The following is a 21,924-nucleotide window of genomic DNA, read 5'->3' as shown; positions in this document are numbered from 1 at the left end:
TTCTTATATTAACTTTTTTTTATTGAATCTCTATATAAAATTTTACATTTTAATAATTAAAGTATTAAATTATTTAATCATATATAAATTATCCCCTTAGTAAAATTATTAAAATTAAAATATTATTTATCCTCTATTTTTATTTATAACTATTTTTTACTAAAATTTAAATTAAAAATAATTTATATACTTTATATAAACCATATTAGTATTAATAAAATAAATAATTTATTTATTAAAAAGATATTTTAAATTATTAAATTATTTATTTTAAAAAAATTATCCCTTCTTCCCCAACTACACCCTCCATACCCACTCTAACCCCCATTTTATTAATTCTAATTAGATTTATATAAAATACATAAATTATTTTCAATTTTTATTTTTTAATAATTTCAAATAATACATACAAGTGTGATAATTTTTTAAATTAAATTTATAATCTATTAATTAATTTTATTTATTTATTAATTGAATAATTGAATATTTTAATTATTAAAAAGTGTAATTTTATATAGAAATTCCAAAAAAAAAAAATTATATTTAAATTAAAAATTAATAATAATTATTAAAAAAAATATATGTGGTCCTATTACTCATCTTCATAAATATTATTTTGACACTCCTTCTATCTTTTAATAATTACAAAAACACCCTAAGGGTATTTTGTCCTTAAAAAATTATTTGAAAGGTTAACTTAATCAATAGAGATAGTTTTTTAATTTTAAAAGCTGTCAGGAGTAATTTCTGTAATTTTTCAAAAGACGAGAGTGATTTACATAAAAAGACAATAAGTGAAGAATATAAATGTAATTATCCCTTTATAATATGAGAAAAAATAAATTACATTAAGCCGTATGTTACTTGCTTTATATATATACTTAGTAATTTGTAGTATATTTTAATGTATGTAAATTTTATAAATCTATTTCAAATAAAAATATATAGTTTTAAAAATAATTATTAAAAAATAATGGAGGAGAGGGAAGTTAGATGAATAAATAAATAAAATTAAATTTAATATTAAAAAAAAGACTAAAAAGAGGAGATATGTACCAAAAAGGTAATAATTCTTAATATATAACTAGTTGGATATGACACATTCGATACATGTGCACAATTTATTTTTTTAAAAAGAGATACATGTAACAAAAAAATTACGATAATTAAATGTTATCTTATGAAAAAGTTTATTATAGGAAAAATAATAATATGAAAATAATTATGATAAAAAAATAAATAATTTTTGCAGTGAATATCTAAAATAAGAAGAAGAAAAGAAATATTAACTAAAAATAATTCGTTATTTTAAAAAATAATTTTTACCACTAGTTGTAGTGGGGAATAATAAATATATTAGTTATCTCTCTCTATATATATCAAATAAATAAATCAATCAAGTAACTCATTAAAATTAAAATTAGAAATAGAAAAGAATTTATTGATGTTAGTTTAAAAACTAAGTAGCGGTATGGAACTTTGGTTACTTTTTATTAAATAATTGGATCGAATAATTTTTCATGACTGTAAATTTTCTTTCATCGTATTGTTTCTTTTTAGTTTTCTTGTGAATATTTTCTTCCTAGTTCTTATTTAGATTTTTAAATAATATATTACAAATGGTATAATAGTGCGTATATATATATATATATATTTTTTTTTAAATCTAGATATTTAAAAAAAAAGTTGATTGAATTTGAGCTCCAGCTCGATACTAGCTTGTTCGCAAGCTCCAACTCACGAGCTCGAGCTTGACTTGTGTTATGGAGCTAGATAGCTCGTTTGTGAGCTCGAGCTCAACTCATTAACACTTCTAATGTGGGCTGAAAAGTTATATAAATAAATAATAAATAAATTAAATATTTTAAAAAAATAAATAAAAAAAGATAAATAGATAGATATTTACCAACCACACGATGCAATTTGAATAATGGACTTATACTCAGAAAAAAGATGATCTTGTTTGTATATATTCGACGGGGATGGAACAAATTGTATCGATCTAACATGAAAGATCATTGATATGTGTGTATATATACATTGAACACAAAATAATAAATACTATTAATTAAAGTTGATGACGTATATGGATTGGGTTAGTAATCGAAGTGACCCGAGTATTTTATTTTATTTTATTTTTTTTGTTATAGTAGGAACTAATCTACAAAATCCATTTTCTTTTTTTTTTCTTTCAAAATCTTATGATCCATATGATGATCTGTATTAAAGTAAAAATAAAATAAAAAATCACTACATATTATGAGCATTATTTGGAGGGGATTTACATTAGTGTTGTCACTTAATTTAGAAAAAGGGGATTTCTCTTCCTCTTTTTTTTTTTTTTATATATATATCTTAATTAACGAAGAAAAATATGAGATATAATTTGGAAAATTAAATAAATTATATTATGGATATATGGAAATATGTTGTTAAAATAAAAGATAAAATATAATAATTTAGAACTGATGCAATATATTCTTTTAAGAGTATTGAAATGCTTTTCCAATATATACATATTTTATTTAAAAAAAATCTTATCTCCTCCCCCCCCCCCAAAAAAAAAAAAACCCTTTATGACACGCGCACATGAGATAATTTTCTAGCTTTTCTACAAAAATATAATAAATAGATATGATATTTTATTACGATTAAATGTAAATAAAAAAAAAAGTGGGGAATATTAATTGACCACGCCAGCGCAACACCTATTTTGTGTTGTTTTTGTTAGTATGTCCAAAATATTTGTCATGATTAATATTTTGACCATAACTAATATCATGATAGATTTTGATTAATCGTGATAAAAATTTAAATTTTTATATTTATTTTATTTATTAATAGATATTATTTATTTACCATACTTTTTAAGTGGTACTAATTTTTAGTATAATATATCAGTTGTTATTTTTTGATATTTTTAAATCCAATATATATATAAATTTAAAGTTATAGATTGAGTTTCATCGGATGTATAGGAATATGTTTCATTTTATGTGAGTTATTGTGTTTAATTTATTAATATATTGGTTGAATCGGGAGTTATTATAATTTGCTACTTATTATTTTTAGTATATTTATGTATTGATTGAAGGGATAATTACACTCTCCTTCCTGAGGTTTGGTGTAATTACACATATACCTCTTGTAGTTTGGAAAATTACATCTAGCAGCCCTGAGGTTTGCTTCCATCTAACAAATAAATCATTTCATTAGTCAAAATTCTCCAAAATTACTGATTTATTACACGTCAAATAAATCTTTTTATGACCAAATTACCCTTGTATGTCTTCAAGCATTAACGCATGTGAGGAAATATATCTTTATCATTATAAGAGTAGTTTAGTCCCAACAAAATTATTTGGCCTGCGTAAATCAACAATCAGTCAATCGAGGTTAAGAATCAATTTCATTCAATTTTTTTTTTTTTGTTAATATTAGAAAATTCATTGAATTTTGACTAATTGAGGAATTTATTTGTTAAATCGAGGCAAACTTTATGAGTGCTAGATATAATTTTTTAAATTATAAAAGGTTTATATATAATTATACTGAATTTTAGGAGAGAAAAGTGTAATTATCCTTGATTGAAAGAGAGCATTATGAAAGAAACAACCATTACAACATTGCAAGTCGCCAATTTTGAAAGTAACACACATGATGTCTTAGTCTAAGATTTAAATGAGATTTTGAAATTATAAATATGCGGTTATAGGGTCAATTTTCATTAGTATTTATCTTATATATATGAATTTTCAATCTTATTATTTGTTATAATTTTTTTATGAATATATTAAATGAATAATTTCATGAAACATGCATTGATCAGTACTGCAATTAATATACTTTTCTTGAAAAAGAAAAATAAATAAAAGGGTGTTTAACTAATTAGCTTATTTAAAATAAGATGTTTTTAAAACTTATAAGATGTTAAATTTTATTTTAAAAATTAGTTAATAAAGTGTTTGGATAAATAAAATTATGGAACTTATAAAATATTAAAAAATAATCTATTTATAATTATTTTAAATAGATTTGTTAAGATTTTAAAAATAAGTTGATAATTTCTTTTTTTTTTTTTTAAAGAGCTTATATAAGCTCCTAACATTTTATTTTTAGAGTTTACAAGATCTTTTTCTGAAAATTTGCCGAACACAACTTGTAGCATCTCAATAAACTCTCCAAACACCCCCCCCCCCCAGTTATCTGTGTAAGATGTTTGTATTTTTTTTTTTTTTGAGGTAAGAGCGATAAACTATTATCAATTGAAATAAATCAATTACAAGTCCAATCATACATATCGACATCAATATCTAATAAAAATTATTACAATAATTATATCATTGCTCAATAACACCTACTATTACAGTAGACAACAACTCATAAAACTATTACAAGAATCATATCATTGCTCAATAACATCTACTACTACAGTAGACAACAACTCATAAAACTATTACAAGAATCATATCCTTGCTCAATAACACCTACTATTACAGCATCCAACAACTCCTACTATGCAGTAAACCAACTCTTGCTATATAACAAACAACATTCTACACACCTGGCGGGGAACCCATAACCTCTAAGATAAATATATTAATTCTCTATACTTTTAGATATTCTAATGTCAAATTTTACATTCGCTAATATTATAAATTTCTCGAGAGCAATATTGAGATTGAAAAATTAAAACTACTTTTTTATTAATAAAATATTAAAAAGTAAAGTATTTTTTTTTTAAATTATCTTTCAAGCCCTTATTTAAATTCTATGAGAATGCAAGATATGAGAAGGATGAAGGAATAATATATCATAAAAAATCAGTGTCAATAATAAGTAAAAGAAGAGATAAACTATATATATATATATGTATGTATATATATATATTTGTCATTTTCAATTAGTGGCATGTTTGGCTTCTGGAATCAACTTTGTAGTTTGTGCTTCAGCCACTTGCCTCTTTTTCTTGACAAAAGAAGAAAATATGGAAAGGTGATTGGGACCCTTTTGCTTACTTAATTTGTTTAGGTTAAACATCTTATTCTCGAAATTGATTTGATCATAGGGATAAGCTTTCTCACATATAATGCTCATCTTTCCTTTGATGTGAAATCTATATTGTCTATGATTGTTTGAGCTTTAAAAGTTCTACTCAACTTTTCCTTTTCTTTTCTTTTGTTATAAAAAAGTTTATATCTTTTTGTTCCAAATGTAAATATAAAGGTATTTTAAAGTGATTCTTTTAATTTTTAAAGATAAAAAAAGTGATTCTTTTAGGTAGATGCTGCTCTAAAAGTAGTGGTCCTCTTCTTAAATGGTTATATTATAAAACAAACACAAAATTATAATTATATTGGGATATTCCTAATGATGACTTTTTGACGTTTAAATCAGTGAATGAAAAAAGATTCTAGAGAGAGTATAGAGAAATGGGATAGTAAGAGTTGTACTTGATTGAGGGAGTAAGCCTAACTGTATGATTGCACGCATGATGTACGGGTTGTAGTGGTTAGCACATATTAGGGTTTGCATAGATCTTGATGGTCAGATCATTGAGATATTGATTTGCGTTAAACCTTTAGGCCTTTACCAATGGTCTAGTGCATTTTCGGGAATGTTTGAGAAGACCTTAATAAGATTCTCCCACATTATATATATATATATACATATATACGATTTCGATTACCACCATAGACTGAGGCGAGTGACATGAACATAGGACCATAGGCTATGACCTAGCTTATTAGTCGTCGTTTAGACTTCCAGACATCAAATAGGTTATAACTTAAAATTACAAAAAAATGGTTGGAGTTGTAGGGGTTCCTCTTTTGAGGAAGCTCTCTTACGATCGAATCCATCTGCAGATTGTTAATGACACAGTATTAAATGCATATTTAATCTGACTTTAAAAAATTAGTGTGATTCAAGCACATGACCATATAGTTATGAGATCTTAACTTGGTCAATTAAATAGATATTGTTGGTGTAAACAAAAACGAACTAATGTATTAGAGACAAATTTCTACCTGCAATGGGAGAATTTAGTATTAAAATGTCTCATTCTTACACGAAAGTGTGGACTCGTGAAAGCCCAAGTTGGTTATAATTAAGGATATAACACGAGTAAATTATAGTACGTAGGACGTCAAACCAATTAAGGATTGGAGACATTGGAATAGTGATGTTTTTTTCCCGATCTGTAAAATACTATATAAAATTAATTAATTAATACTATGATTATGATGTCTAAACTACTACTTTAGTTGATTCTTGTGTTAGAGAGACATGTCGATGGAATGAGAATCTTATGCCATCCGGGGATAAAATATAAATTAATATTACTTATTATATTATTGGGAAAATTTGAATTTTATTGATATATATGATATAATTCATACAATTTGATATTATTCCATTTTATTATATTTTAGATAAAAAAAAAGTCATAATAGTGGATTTAATTACCCAATGTGTATTTTCGTTTTATATGTTTAATTTCATAGAAATTATACTTCACGAAAAAAAAAGATGGAAGGGTATTTTTTTAATAATGTGGCTCTAATCAAATTTGAATATATAATTTAATTACGAATAAAATTATAATATGATTTTATAATTAATTATTGTATTAAAACTCTATATTAAATATATGACTATTCTTCTATGTTTTACTAATTATTATATGATGGAAATGAAATTTGATTAATTAAAATATGTGATAATTACATTCACCCTATGAAATATGGTATGTTTACACAAACTATCCCTATATTTTGGATAATTACACATACACATAAAATATATCAACGTTATTTACACAAATTATCCTTATTTTTTTAAAAATTACACATACACTTCCACAAAACATCGTCGTCATTTCATAAACTACTCATATTTTTTTGTTCTTAATGATAAATTCTATAATTATAGAGAAAATAGAAGTTATTTGTGTAAATACATCATAAATATGGGGCGTAAATATAATTATTCTTTAAAATATTTTCAAGTAATAACATATAGCTGAAATGGATCTTACTAAGATTTGAATAATATACATAGCTCCAAAATTAGGAAAATGAAAAGCGACTTTTGAAGTGCGATTCATACAAATGGGAAAGGACAGTGTGCAGCGCCCACCACAACGCCTTAAACAACCCACCGGCATCAATGCCGCGTTCATCCCATCAATCATTGCAATCATTTATTCCCATGCAAAATTGATGGTGGAGAATGCATCTATCTATCTGTTGATGCAATTCATTTCCAAGTGTAGGGTGTACATGCATTAGATTATTACACACGACTTTGAGAAATTATTGTAAATAGTTAAATTAAATGGTAATTGAGTTCCAATTATAGTATAAAACAATGTTTTCTCTCTTGAATAATTGATTAAGACCGCGTTTGGCTAAATTTATTTAAAATATTTTATGAGTTTATATATCTTATTATACGATATTTTTTAAGATTATAAGATATTCGATTTATTTTAAAAATAAGCTTTTGAAATGTTATGAAATTTATAAAAAATTACTAATATAATTATAATTTATTAATTAATACGACCAGGAATTAATTTATTAAAATGTTAAAAATAAGAGCAACTTTGGGTGTTTTAAAGGAGCTTATAAGTTTCTAACATCTTATTTTTTAATCTTTAAAAAGAAAAATTATCAAATTTTATAAGTTTTCAAATATCTTATAAAATGTATTGAAAACCCGATTGGTAATGTAATACTAAATCTCTTGATATAGTTAAGGCGTTTCGCTCTAATATTAAAATTGAATTATGCAATTAAAAAATTATGAGTTCGAATTTTAGTAATATATGCATTAATATACTTTAATTGTATTTTGTGGTTCTTGTTTATTACTTTTTAAATGTATACTTTAATTGGAATTGTTATTATATATCAAATTAGTTTGATATTTGATTAGTTTATGGGTGCGAGTTCATGAATGCGTGGATATTAATTTAATTTAATAATAATTGTTAGTATATTGTATTAATATTAATTAATAATTTATTATATATGATATTGATAATTAATATTCAAATATAATTGTAATTGGTTTTTACAAAACTGAAAAAGAAAGAAAGAATAAGATATGAATCGAGCTGGTCAATAAAATAGGAAGATAAATTATTTTATTTTCAAAAATATAAAAAGATAAATTATTATTTTTCTATAAGAGGATAATGTATTTGTTTATAATATTATATAGTGATAAATTAAATTAAACAATTAAGATAAACTATGTCGCATTCTCATTGTATTAAGTTGACGTAATAAATAATATAAAACTCACATTTATTGATTGAATCAAGTCCATGAAATCCACTTTAATTGAAAATTAGCCGTGCCGCCCTATACCTACGTCTATATAATAAATATTATCTATGTTTTGAAATTTGATATATATTAAAATAAAATATATAAATTAATGCATCAAACTAAGTGATGTAATTATATTAAAATAATGTAAAATTATTTTTTTAAAAAATTATAATTATAATTAATTTTTTAATGATCTAATTAGGGTTATAATTGTTATACTTAAGAATTAGTATGATGGTGTCATTAGTCGTCGTTTGTGAATGCAAACGTCTTTATTTTTTTTATACTAGCTGTTGCGACACATAATTCCAGCATGCATACAATAAATAATTTATCACGCTTTAAAATATATTATAAATAAGAGTAAAATATATAAACTACATTATATTGAAAAAGAAAAAGGAATTATCAATTCATGTAAAATTTGAAATTGATGTGCATAAAATTAAGTTTGGCTTAAAGAGGCCCAAGTGATCCAAAAAGAAGAAAGAAACGAGAGGCCTATAATATCCTAACAGGCCCAAGGGGACTTGGCAAACGGCCTTGGGGGGTGTTCCTTAGAGAACAGATTGACAAAGGGAGGAGGTCCAGAACATCCCCCAACTCTAACTATGATCAAACCCCACCAAAATATTCGGCCTAAAAAGCCACACACGTGACAGCCCACTCTCCCACGTGGCACCTCATCAGCTCAGAGGTCAGCAACTACCCTAGTTACACATCAACCTTAGCAAGAAAGACATCCCTAACGATTGGGACTCCTTGCGGACGAGGGAGGTTCCCCCCAGCCCTGGATTCCTTGGTGGCTATAACTCCCTAACGGTTAGGAGTCCTCACTGATGAAGGATCTCCCCCAACTCGGAGATAAACATTCAAAAGCACACCTAACAGAAGATAAAGATAGATCATAACGTATTCAAATAGCCCTTATCCATTTCTCTCCGAGAATAAAGAAAACGTGTAGAACCCCATCGCAGGAGGACACCCCCTATAAATACAGGCTAACTCTTCTATACGAAGGACACATTCTGGACACCTTTCTAAGACCTTTCTCACTCTCTAGACGACACCCTTACTCTCTTACTCTCTAAATCATCTCTCTCACTCTCTAAATATTCTCTAAGCACTCTACAAGCATATTGTCACGTGTTTTTGTACTTTTCACCAACTTTATTCACCATATCTCAATTTTCAATCACACTTATTTACTTTTTGGCTTTATTCATTCTCAAATTTAATATTAACTTGAGCATCGGAGTGCTAACGCCTTTTTTGCATGTCTCCCCTTCAGGATTTGCATTCGCTTCGATTCAAGTCTTGAACGATTGTCTAGATCATTGGACCTATGCGTTTTTCATCAGAAATAAATTAATTGTTTTATCATTTGAAGAACATTTTTTACTTCACAAAAAATTAAGGGTAGATTACATTTTGTTATCCGAACTATGTTTGGTTTTTACTCTTTGCCATCAAAACTGTTTTTTGTGATCAATTTACGATATCAACTTTGTGAAATTTGCACTTTGTCATATATGACCGTCTTTTTATTGATTTTTCTGTTGGAAAAATGTCACATGTTGTGCATATATGAAAAATATCACATCTCATAACCCTTAAATTTCACATGTTGGAAAAATGTCACATGTTGCGCATGGGATATTTTTTTGAAAAAAAAACTTGGTTAAAAATCAGTTATAAATGACAAACTAAAGAATTTTACAAAACTGAAATAATAAGTTGACAAAAAAAAATATTTAGATGTCAAAATATAAAAACGATCACAATTTGAATGACAAATTGTGACTAGCCAAAAATTTAATTCGGTAGTCTCATTAATCGTCATATGAGTGTAGTAGAGCTTCCTTTTTCGTATTAATATAGATTATCATAACTCTAGACCAAGAATTCTTGCATATGAATTTTCACGAAATTAAATAGAATAAAAGATAGTAATAAAATTTTTAAAATAAAAAATGAAATCCGACAACATAGCAAATAACCTCACTTCTTCTCAATTACTCTACTTGCCATCCGTCGTCCACCTTGCTTAATCAATGCAGAGCGCGTAGGCCGATAAGATTCGTTAATGTCATTGGCCTCCATGTTATACGGGTCGGGTCTGGGCACTCCAACCCATATAAAGAACCTATATATAAACCCAACAATGAAAACACCAATTCTTGCACAAGAATAAGTGTCGGTAGCCTCTCTTGGATTCTCTACCCATTTTTTAATATTATTACAAACCGCATTTCTTCACAAAGCTGTTATTATAGTTAAACACCCTTTTTATTGTCATTTTTATTTTGTAGTTTGGAGCTTGTTTTAAGCTCCAGATATAGAAATCTTGAACTGGGCTTTGCTTAATTAAAAGATTTTTCCATTCGAGGTACGTGTCTGAAGCATTTAGATTTAGATTTTTGTGTTCTTAAGTTATGCATTCAATGATTTTTAGAGTTATTTTTAGTACTATAATGTCAGAAGAATTAACAGTATTTGTAGTTCTTTTGTCGCATTGATTTGGCATTATAAGTTGCTGACAAAGATCTATACTGAAAGAGAATCGTGTGTAAGAAATAATAATCTTATTACATGAATTTTGTTTCCAAGAAAGGGAAAAAAGTTCCTCTTATTTATGGGTCAAAAAGTTGAAAACTTTCTTTTCGATTCTGTGTTTACAGAACAAGATTTCTAGAACTTGAATTTTGGTTTAATCTGGAGTCCTATGTTGTTTGTGAGTTGAAATGTTTTGTCCGCTTGAGTTTTTCAGTTCATATTCAAGTTGTGATTGTTGGATTTTCAAAATGGACAGAAACATGAATGGAAGATTACAGCAATGGTCTGTATTTGTGGTTTGTCTGATGATTGTGCTGAGAACTGAGAGCTTCTTTGTTGATATTACTTATGTTCAGAGCGCTGTGGCAAAGGGTGCAGGTAAAGATTATTACAGATAACCTTGTGGGATTAGTTGTTTATGTTTTGGTTTATTTATGTTTCTGTGTTGTAATTTTGCAGTTTGTTTGGATGGGAGTCCGCCCGCATATCACATTGATAAGGGATCTGGAGCAGGAATTAACAATTGGTTAGTTCATGTTGAGGTTAGTCCTGTTGTCCCGTTTCAGACCGTTTGCGAGGATAAGGAAGTAGTAATACAATTTTGATCTTAGGACCGATGAGACCTTTTGTCTTGATTTTTCTGAATGTGCAAGAAAATGATTTGGATTGAATTGTTGAAAGTTAAAATTGATGTCTTAGTTTGAGAGCCTTGATAGTGGCTGTTAATAGTTCTTGAATGGAACAATGGCTTCCTATTTTCTGAATAATCCATGAGCTGATTTCTTTCACCACTGTCGGAGAGTAGGGAGGAGGATGGTGTAATAACGTGACGACTTGCCTTGCCCGGACCAAAACCCGACTAGGTTCCTCAAAACTGATGGCTAAACAGATTGCTTTTTCTGGGATTTTTAGCAACAAGCCGCAGTTTAATCCTGGTATGCTTCAGACTTCGTACGTTCATGCCTTCACATGTAGCTGTGTACTCGTGATGATCAATTTAACTAATGACATGGTCTTAACGAGAACTTCCAGATTTCTATAACTGGAATAGGATCAAGGTCAGATACTGTGATGGGGCGTCGTTTACGGGTGACGTAGAAGTAGTTGATCCTGTAAGCCAGTTAGTTGCTTTTATTAAAAGTATAAGCTTTTCGTTGTGAAATACTATATCCATCCGATGTTGTTCTAATACACATGAATTTTTTGATTTGTCTTAGGCAACCAAACTTTACTACAGAGGCGCGAGGGTATTTGTTGCTGTTATTGAAGACTTGTTGGCAAAAGGAATGAAGAATGCTGAAAATGTACTTCTTTTTATTTTCTTGGTTTATTTCTTTGTGATTGTTCCTTCAAATAAGTGCATTAATCAACAACCTTAAGAAACAGAAATGCTTTGCTTGTTCTGGTCAATAACAGCAGTTCTTGACTTCCTATATAGGCGATTCTGTCTGGTTGTTCAGCCGGCGGACTAACATCGATCCTTCACTGTGATAACTTCAAGGCTCTTCTTCCCGTGGGCACGAAAGTAAAGTGCTTTTCAGACGCTGGTTTTTTTATTAATGCGTAAGCTTTCATCAGTCGCCTTATAATCTAAGAAGATATAACAATATACACTGCAAGAACAATCGCTCTCTCATTTTCGGCTGAGCCCAAGTCATTTATCACCGTAACAGGAAGGATGTTTCTGGAGCTCCCCACATTCAAGATTTCTATAACGATGTTGTTACAACACATGTAAGATAGTCGTATATTTTAGGTCGTTTGTCATAAAAAACAATGTTTGAAGCCGAATTTACCTCTGATTGTAACTTCTTCACTGACTTGGGTGCAGGGATCGGCAAAGAATTTACCCCAATCATGCACCTCGAGAATGAAACCGAGTCTGGTAGGAGTCATTTTCATTACACTGTTGTTTTCTGTGTGAATAAAGAACTCATCTCATGTGTATGAATTCTTACAAATTTGCAGTGCTTTTTCCCACAAAACATGGCACAAGGCATTCGAACACCTCTTTTCATTGTAAATGCCGCCTATGATTCTTGGCAGGTCAGCATACATCTATCTTAGGTTATTGCCAATATCTCCAGCTGTTCTCATATTTTATATGAAGTCATGCATATCATAGACACTGTCATGTACTCGATACATAATGTGCAGCAAATACATTGCTCTTTGGTCAGTTGGCTTAAAACAGATTGAACATGGGACAAATGTTTTCATGTTGCCCTTAGATATTCCATTATACATACGACATGATGAATTGATGTTTCTTTTGTTCAGTTTCACTGTCAGTTCTTGACTGATTTTAAAAATTCTCGTACCTCTCCCAGATTAAGAATATCTTGGCACCTGGTGTAGCTGATCCGCATGGACTCTGGCATGACTGCAAGACTGATATAGTTAAATGCTCCACCACTCAACTCCAAACCATGCAAGGTTAAGACAATGCTCACAACTGCTTCATCTCCTCATGCAAAAACCTCGTACATCAAAATTCTACATGTCGATTCTCAAGACAGAAAAAAGGAAGTTATTAGTTTCAAGGAACACTTGGTCCGAACGTTAAACTAGTCTTTGTGTTTTTCAGAATTCAGATTACAGTTTCTGAACGCGTTGAGTGGATTAGGCTCGTCCACATCAAGAGGATACTTCATCAACGGCTGCTACGCGCATTGCCAAACTGAGATGCAGGAAACATGGTTTAGGGGCGATTCTCCCCTGTTATATAACAAGGTTCTCTACTTTTCTCTTCTTCTTTCGACAATCAGAATTCCTTGTTGTGGATGCTAAAAATGTACTTTTTCTACATACAGACAATTGCTAAAGCAGTTGGAGACTGGTTTTACGACAGAAGTCCGTTTCAGAAGATTGATTGCCCATATCCTTGTGACAAAACTTGTCATAACCGCGTTTTTGATCAGCAAGAGTATCCATTGGTATAGATTACAGCAGCAAGGGGAGGGATTCTTTTGGATATATATATACTTGAAAATATATACAACAAAGAGTTCACCATTTATCAAGGTTTCTACAATAATGGAAAATGTACAACCATTGTAGAGAAACTGTGTGCTTGAGGTTATCTATTCTTACTACATTATTAATAAATGAAATCGATTTGCATAAAGGGTTTTTGTCTGAGCCTATATTTGTTAAACATTCAAGTTCTAAGAGCTTGCAAGATGATTTTGTCACCCATAAGATGTGAGATCATGTTTGAGGGGCAGCTTTTCATTCGGGTCAGTATCATAGAAAAGTTTAAATTTTATCAAGTCGGCAAAGCTAGTTTTTCCAACTTAGATTATAAGATTGAGGGATAATTACACCACCCTTCAATGAGATTTTGGCGTGATTTAACGCAACTTTTCTTTGATCTGTAGAATTACATTTGGTACTCGTGAGTTTGTTTCTATTTAACAAGTCTTACCCGTAAGTGAAAATTCAACGAATTTGCCTCTAAGTTGACTAATTCAATAAATTAGAAAAAAATTAAATGAAAATCTATATTTACTCTAAGTTGACTAATTACTTACACATTACAAAAACAATTTCTATCCAAAGTTTCCTCAAACATTTTCACACGCTAATGCATGTGACGATGTATATTATTATCCTTATAAAGGTAGTTTGGTCAAAAATATCTATTTACCTTACTATAAATCATTAATAAATCAATCCGGGTAATATAAATTTTTATTTAAATTTTTGTTAACATCAACAAATTCAGTAAATTATACATAATAGAAGGATCTATTTGTTAAATAAAAATAAACATCAGGATAATTTTCCAATCAACAAAAGATTACGTGTAATTACACGAAATCTCAAAAATTTTCAACATAATTATCCGTAAAATTAATTTTAAAACTTTAAAAAAATGAATTATGGTCTCTCTGATTGTTGAATGCTTTTAGCTCCTAAGTCCTAACTATGAATTCTCGAGTTTCTAAGCTTCCATCTTAATGTTTTTGTCATGTATTCTAAATGATTTTGTAAATTATCTTGATTCAAACTAAGTCGACCAAAAAAAGAGAGTAACGAGTCTCAATAAGTGATGAGGGGGGCATAGTTGACCGAGAAAACAAGGAAAATGATCCAAGGAATGGCGATCAGATCATACAGTCCCAAGTTTCTGATACCGAGACCATGATCCTGAGAAGACGTTGCGCACTGCTTCTGAGATAGGGAGAAAACAATTGCGCGAATAGCCACAAAGAACGCCATTAGCTCCTGTTATTTGTTTTCATGAAACGCGCAGATGAGCTAACAGCTCAACAGCCAATTCTTTTCTACGAAGTGCTTTGTTCTAGGACAATAGATCTATCTCGCTTGGATCTCATTAACTGTATCGTCCAAGAAACCTCGATCCAACAAAATCAGAAGTTTCTTCGACCTAACTGTGCTGCAAATTGATCAAGAGCCACCATTGCACGAGATGCTGATCCAATTGAGCCCTCATATCTGCAAAAGAAAAATCAATGCATGCCACGAGATTCTTGTTTGGTTTCTTTCCTTTTTTTTCTTTTTTTTTTTTTTTGGGGGGGGGGGGGGGGGCAAAACAACTGATAATGTTATAAATGCATCAAAGGTTGGTGGGCACTTTCTAATGTTTCGTTTGCTAAGAATCAGGATGCTTACAGCCCAACCAAGAGGAATGCCGATGTCTGTATCACAATAGCACCTTCACCAGCCTGCATTGAAGTGTTCAGGCACCTTGCGCAAAACCAACTCTCATGAATTGAGGAGACGAGATCTGTTAAGAAAGAATAAAGCACGGCCTTAGAGTTAGCATGCAACTGACATGTTTGAGTACTGCAACTACAATTAGAAATCTTGGTGATATCGCCGTTAATCTTTCTTCCAAGAAACCATAAGCATTTCCAGTTTGACCAACAGAAGTATTATTCCTGTGGGATGTCCCCAGAGATTTTCTCAATTACATTGCTTGCTTCAGAAATTTGATTATATCAAGTGTCTAGGACTAATAGGCAATAGCCACATGATGTCCAAGTGGAAGAAAAAGGCTCAAGGCAAAGTTCTAGAGTGCGGTGAAGCGCTCGAGATAAAAAAAAACAGTATCATTTTTTAACAGAAGATCATTCTTCACTAAAAAGAGTTGATGGTGCGACAACAAATCATCCAACAGCATACTCTCATTCATGGAAGTAATATAACTCACATTCGTTCGGCCCGATAAAGAAGGTCTCCATCTGGAGTTTGTTTCTCTTAACAAAGCTGACAAATTCACTTATTTCAATTGGATCTGCTTTTATGCTCTCTTGCTCTGCACTACATGCAAATAAAGAAGGCTTCAGAACATGTACTCTCAGCAGCAGCAGAAGACTATAGTGACACAAAGATATCGTGTGGTAGGCAATCACATCAACTATGTAAACCAGTATTCGATATTCCAAAACCAAATAAAATAAATGAAGACGAGTATTTGCACGGCAATGAGGTGGCTACTATGCACTGGCATTAAGTGCAAGCCATATACCAATCTCTCAACTTGCTCATCCTAAATCAACTGTAAGCATACTATCACTGGTTTGACTTTAGAGAAATAAAAAGAATCAAGGATTTCCATGCTGTAGTACATTACTAAGAGAACTGCAAGTCCTAGTGTACTATCACCAAACATGAAAATTTAATTCATTCCCACTAAATCCAAAACCCCATAGCAGTCAGAGAATTTTTGTTGTCATTTCATTATAGCCCTGCACCCTCTCTAAGATTCACCAATATTCTATCAATATAAGGCTCAGATTTTGTATTACAATCTTGAAACTTATACATTTTGAATTTTAACTGGTCCTGCAAGTACGGTTAGATTTCTTTTCTAGCTCATTCACTCGGATATTCAATCACAGAATTCATTGACAACGGAAAGGTGGGTATGAATTCCTCCCTTTGACGGTCAACTGGGCCCTTCTAGAAAGCTGTTTTGAAAAAAATAGTTTAACAACAGAATCAGAATCCTTGTCATGCTTCTTCCTGCCCGGAAACAAGAACTTTCTGTCTTCTCCGAAATTTCATAAAAAAATGGGCTTTCCCAACTGGACTTGAACTAGTGCAGACATATTGCCAATGAAGTCCGTCCCAGCGACATCCAGCAATCAACTTATTTCAATTATCAAGTTGCATTTAACCAATAAAAACGCCAGCATGGACATCAAGGAAAATGTTCATAGACTCACAGGAGGGGACTACCAGAAACTGATTAGTCAATCTATCAGAGCTGATGAAGCAGCCACGTGACACCCAGTTGAGATGGAATACAATTGCATCATGCTCATTAAGGAGACAATCTACTAGATCATTGTTTTGACTAATTGGATCATAGTCTCTTACCTTTAAAGTGGGTGCTAAAATGATCCTAGGATAAAATACATTCCAATCTAAACCAATGGTCACACAGTGAACATACAAGAACACGCACAGTCAGAAGCATGCACATAAACACAGAAATGTAACTCTATATATATACTTATCGCCCAAAACAAAAAAGAAAAGAAATTGTATGCTCACTTACATTGTTGATACAAGGCGAGATGGTCCAGTCGGATCATAGTTAATCAACAGAGCTGCCTTCAAAGGCTGCCCTGGAAATTTGTGTAACCGTATATTATTAGTTCATTATGGCAGCATGAAAAAATTAACTTAAAAGAAAAAAAATGCATACTTCCAGAGAAAAATGGTAAATGCAGGATAACCTGAGGAACCTACAGCGCTTGGTGCCCACTTTTCCCAAAGTCTTCGCACAACACTCCAGTCCATCGCACCTCTTCAGCGACTGAAACCACCAACACATAACATCATTTTCCCTTCTCTTCAGAAACCACAAAAATCAACAGCATCATAGTCATTTTATCAAACAGTTAACATGCAACAAACCAATCTCTTCTCTCCCCTTAACCATCGAACAAAAACCATATCTTCCCAAATCGAACGCCTATATGATCAATTCTTGTAGAATCAATACCTTTTTCCGAAAGTCCGCTGTAGCATTTCTATTTGCCTACGGGTAGAGATTTGGCGACGGCCCTACAACAAGCTTCTTGAAACAAGTGGGAGCTGAATTTACGGGTTTGAGTATTTTGGGTGAGCAAAAAAGAACTCCCAGAAGCACTATAAGAACTAATCTCCAGTAAAACAATCAAACTGACCAAATTGAACAATGTAGCATTCAAAACTTAAATTGCAGAAACAGAGGAGAAGGAGATGGGAAGAGAAGAAGAAGAAAGAAGGTTGAGAGAAAATTGGACTTAATTCATTTACCGATAATATGTTCCTTTTTCCCTTCGTTCCCTTTTACAAAGTTTTTCAAGGAAATTCGACCAAAAAGTAGAAACCAAAGTACACCTAATATAGGAGATATTGCTGTCTTCACTTCTTTCCAGCATTAAACCAGGTGCGAGATCCCCAATCTCAACCCTAATTTGATTTTGCCCCTTTCCTTAGAAAACGACGTCGCTGGCTGCTGAAATCCCTGATTCATTTCCCAATTCAATTGTGCCCTTGATTGGACGCTCCAAAACAACTGTATCGATCGAACGGTCCCTTCCTGAGGTCGCGTTTCTACTTAAATTGTAACATTCCTCCTTCCTTTTTTTTGAGCCTTGTCCCCAAGGATCAAAATCAGAAAATTTAAAAGCAACGTCGTGATAATGCTCCTAGGTTGTTTGATCTGGGAGCTATAAGATCATCGTATCAACACCTGTGGGACGCCTATTTTCTAGGTATCAACCTTCTTGCCAAGATAGCTACAGGGTACCTTGATGACTTCATCCTAAAACTCTGCTAAGTTAACAGATGAGAAATATTTAGCTCCAATCTTTTTCTTTAGCAATGATACATGGAAAATAGGTGTATTTTGCTTCCAAGGGGCAGTTTCAGCTTGTAGGCCACATTCCCTACTATTTTAATCACCTTATAGGGCCCAAAATATTTAGAAGATAACTTCAGTTTTTTTCTAAGTGCAACTGTTGTCTGCCTGTAAGGTTGCAAGTTGAGAAATACTTCATCCCCAACCTCAAACTCTCTTTCAGACCTCTTCTTGTCTTCATACAATTTCATATTTTGCAAGTAGGGCCCATATGAAAATTTGTGTTGAACCAGAATTCAGTTAAGGTCAGCTATTGAGCCGTTTTTGATGATACATACACCTTAAATAGTTCTCTAGGCACTGGTTATCTCTTTCAGTTTGACCATCACTCTTGGGATGATAGGCGGATGACATGTCTAAAGATACTCTAGACAAGGTGAATAACTCTTTCCAGAACTTGCTAGTGAATATATAATCTCTATCAGTTACTATGATCACAAGCAAGCCATGCAACTTGTAGATGTTGTCAAAGAAGATCTTAGCAACAGATGTAGCAGTGTAAGGATGTTTGAGAGCCAAAACATGTGATTCCTTGGTTAATCTATCCATCACTACTAAGATTGAGTCCTTACCTTCTGAACTAGACAATCCCTCAATGAAATCCATGGAAATGCAGGATCAAGCTTGATCAGGTATAGGTAGAGGTTGCAGTAACCCAGGGTAGCATTGTGCTCATGCTTAGACCTTTGACACACTTCACACTTCTTCACCCAAGTATGTACATCCTCCTTCATTGTAGGCTAATAAAATAGAGGTTTGATCCTCTGATAAGTTCCATTGATTCCTGTCCCCTAAGGGTTGAATCATGCAAGGATTTTATGATTTTCTCCCTGGCTCCCCCATGATTCCCAACACATATCCTGCATCCCCTTCTCAACACACCTAACTCATAGTTATAGTCAGGATATGATTGCTTGTCTACTGTCTTTGCTTGCATAATTGTTTGAGACAAGGTGTTGCCTTCAAAGCTAGCTTGTATTTCTTGCATCCATAAGGGTACCTGTGTAGTGATAGCATAAACTTGAGGCTTTATGTTTTCATGCTCCATTCTAGATAATGCATTTGCAGCTCAGTTGTCATTCCCCTTCTTGTATTGAACCTCGTAGCTGAGACCTAATAATTTGGTAACCCACTTTGGTTGCAACATAGTTCCAATCCTCTGATCTAATATATGCTTCAAACTCTTTTGGTCAATCCTTATGATGAAATGATTTCCCTGCAGATAATGTTTCCACTTGGTGACTGCCAAGAGCAGAGCCAGAAACTCTTTTCCATAGGTCGACAGTCCCAAATTTTTGGGGGCTAGAGCTTTACTTAGGTAAGCAATTGGTCTTTCTCCTTGCATCAACACAACTCCCATTCCTGTCCCACAAGCATCTGTCTCAACTACCAAAGGTTGAGAAAAGTTTGGCAGTGCTAGTATGGGTGCATTTGTCATAACTTCCTTCAGTTGCTTGAGGGCTGACTCAGCTTCAGGGTTCCATAGGAAAGCATCTTTCTTAAGCAGAGAAGTCAGGGATTTACTAATGGTTGCATACCCCTTGATCAATTTTCTACAATATCCAATAAGTCCCAAAAACCCTCTCAAAGCTTTGCTAGAAGCAAAATCTTGTTCAGTTCCTCATATACTCTATCTTTTAAGTATCAGTTGCTACTTCTCTAATAGAAATTATATGACCAAGATATTCCACCTGTAGCTTGGCAAATGAACATGTACAAACTTTCTGAGATAAAGTTCAAAGACTTTTCATCAATGCCTGAAATGAGGACAATGCATTGCATAACCCAAAGGGCATTACTAGGAATTCATAATGCCCACTATGTATTATAAAGCTAATCCTAGGGATGTCTTCCTTTTTTATTCTTATTTGAAAATACCCTGATATCAAATCTATCTTTGAAAAATACTCAGCACCATGTAATTCATCTAACAGTACATCATCATAGAAATGGGAAAATTATGCTTGATAGTTAACTTGTTCAAGTAACTGTAATCCACACATAGCCTCCAACCTCCATCCTTCTTCTTCACCAACAGAACAGGAGAGGCAAATGAACTCTGACTGCTTCTGATTATCCCACTTGCCAATATTTCCTTAACAATGTTCTCTATTTCTGTTTTTTGCCCATAGGCATACTTAGTTGTTGTTTCTTGGGAATTGAGTCAGGTATGAGTTCAATACTGTGTTTAATTACCCTCTCAGGGGGTAAAGTATTGGGCTCTTGAAAGATATCCTTAAATTGGTGAAGCAGCTCCAGTAACCTTGGATCGTCATGTCCTGGATGAGCTTCATTGACCATTGTATGGATGAGACCGTTAATGCCACATGTTCCTCTCCTCAGCAGCCTGCTTAAGGATTGGACTAAGAGAGTTTTCAAGTCCCCTCTATCATTCAAGGCTGTTAGAACCATCCTTTTCCCTGACGGATTAATGGTTACTCCTACAACTAATGAAAATCTAATTCTATGGGATTGTTGGCACTTAGCCAATCACAACCTAGCACAAAGTCATATCCCCCAAGCTTAAGGACCCTAGCTGGATGTGTAAACTGATAACCACCTCCCAGCAGAAAACAAAGCAATAGAGCTTACTCTACCTTCCCTCCATTAGCCACTCTCACCACCATTTGTGTAGTCTGTTCCACATTACACCCTAAGACTTGTACAACCTTTTCATCTACAAACAGCAGGTGTTGCCACTGTCAATGAGAATGTGGATATCCTTGCCATTAACTTTCCCATTAACCCTCAATTTTGCTACTGATACTTCCAATATTGCATGAAAAGAGACAGTTGCATCCTCTTCTTCAACTGACCCCTCTCCCTGCTCTATTCCTCATACTCCTTGGTTTCTCTTCACTCATTAGCATGTAAACATGTCTAATAATACATCTGTGTCCAGGAGTATAAAGTTCATCACACTAGTAGCAGAGGTTCTTCTCCTTGCTAACTCTCACTTTAGCTTCGGTTAGAAATCTTCTAGATTGGGAATTCTCCTCTCTATTCTTGAAGGAAGGCTTAAATGCAAGTCTGTAGGAAGAATTTTTGTTTGGGGGTTTGTACGTAGCCTTGTTCTGTATGTTTCTTAAGTATTGCATCAACCATGGTTTCTTGTTTTCTTGCCAGAACAACGGCTTGATT

General features: G+C 32.1%; 2 protein-coding genes across 7 annotated transcripts; one reads left to right on the top strand and one right to left on the bottom strand.

Annotated features, from left to right (window-relative positions):
- Positions 1-10,516: 10,516 nt before the first annotated feature.
- LOC105158177 (pectin acetylesterase 8) lies at positions 10,517-14,025 on the top strand. 2 transcript variants are annotated; one of them, XM_011074950.3, is made up of 13 exons: positions 10,517-10,731; positions 11,155-11,276; positions 11,358-11,440; positions 11,704-11,833; positions 11,931-12,010; positions 12,116-12,202; positions 12,337-12,461; positions 12,572-12,632; positions 12,730-12,783; positions 12,867-12,944; positions 13,229-13,334; positions 13,486-13,631; positions 13,712-14,025. In XM_011074950.3, the coding sequence occupies exons 2-13, from the start codon at positions 11,159-11,161 to the stop codon at positions 13,838-13,840; spliced, it is 1,197 nt and encodes a 398-aa protein (XP_011073252.1). In that variant the 5' UTR covers positions 10,517-10,731; positions 11,155-11,158; the 3' UTR covers positions 13,841-14,025. The 2 variants fall into 2 exon arrangements, with proteins under 2 accessions (XP_011073252.1, XP_088733833.1); XM_088877707.1 differs by lacking the exon at positions 10,517-10,731 and having other exon boundaries at positions 11,132-11,276.
- Positions 14,026-14,841: 816 nt separating this feature from the next.
- On the bottom strand, positions 14,842-18,727 carry LOC105157982 (Profilin family protein). Of its 5 annotated transcripts, XM_011074683.3 has the most exons (7): positions 18,177-18,714; positions 17,881-17,972; positions 17,612-17,691; positions 17,431-17,500; positions 16,078-16,187; positions 15,537-15,651; positions 14,842-15,359 (listed from the first exon to the last, which is right to left on the bottom strand). In XM_011074683.3, the coding sequence occupies exons 3-7, from the start codon at positions 17,673-17,675 to the stop codon at positions 15,275-15,277; spliced, it is 444 nt and encodes a 147-aa protein (XP_011072985.2). In that variant the 5' UTR covers positions 17,676-17,691; positions 17,881-17,972; positions 18,177-18,714; the 3' UTR covers positions 14,842-15,274. The 5 variants fall into 5 exon arrangements, with proteins under 5 accessions (XP_011072985.2, XP_088733851.1, XP_020551659.2 ...); XM_088877725.1 differs by lacking the exon at positions 17,881-17,972 and having other exon boundaries at positions 17,431-17,495; positions 17,625-17,691; positions 18,177-18,727; XM_020696000.2 differs by having other exon boundaries at positions 17,431-17,495; positions 17,625-17,691; positions 17,881-18,725.
- Positions 18,728-21,924: the final 3,197 nt, after the last annotated feature.

This window comes from Sesamum indicum, linkage group LG1, assembly GCF_026168435.1.
Source record: "Sesamum indicum cultivar Baizhima isolate 11 linkage group LG1, ASM2616843v1, whole genome shotgun sequence".
NCBI classification, from domain to species: Eukaryota; Viridiplantae; Streptophyta; class Magnoliopsida; order Lamiales; family Pedaliaceae; genus Sesamum; species Sesamum indicum.
Note: the sequence above shows the minus strand (reverse complement) of the source record. Positions and strands in the feature narration are given on the sequence as shown.

Excerpts from the sequence above, each read along its gene's own strand:
- LOC105158177 (XM_088877707.1), top strand. The coding sequence starts at position 11,147 with ATGGACAGAAACATGAATGGAAGATTACAGCAATGGTCTGTATTTGTG. Across the intron at positions 12,462-12,571 it reads GCTGGTTTTTTTATTAATGC|GAAGGATGTTTCTGGAGCTC; the intron begins GTAAGCTTTCAT and ends TCACCGTAACAG. Across the intron at positions 12,945-13,228 it reads CCGCCTATGATTCTTGGCAG|ATTAAGAATATCTTGGCACC; the intron begins GTCAGCATACAT and ends TACCTCTCCCAG.
- LOC105157982 (XM_011074755.3), bottom strand. The coding sequence starts at position 17,675 with ATGGACTGGAGTGTTGTGCGAAGACTTTGGGAAAAGTGGGCACCAAGC. Across the intron at positions 17,501-17,611 it reads AAGCGCTGTAGGTTCCTCAG|GGCAGCCTTTGAAGGCAGCT; the intron begins GTTATCCTGCAT and ends ACAAATTTCCAG. Across the intron at positions 15,360-15,536 it reads GCATTCCTCTTGGTTGGGCT|ATATGAGGGCTCAATTGGAT; the intron begins GTAAGCATCCTG and ends TTTCTTTTGCAG.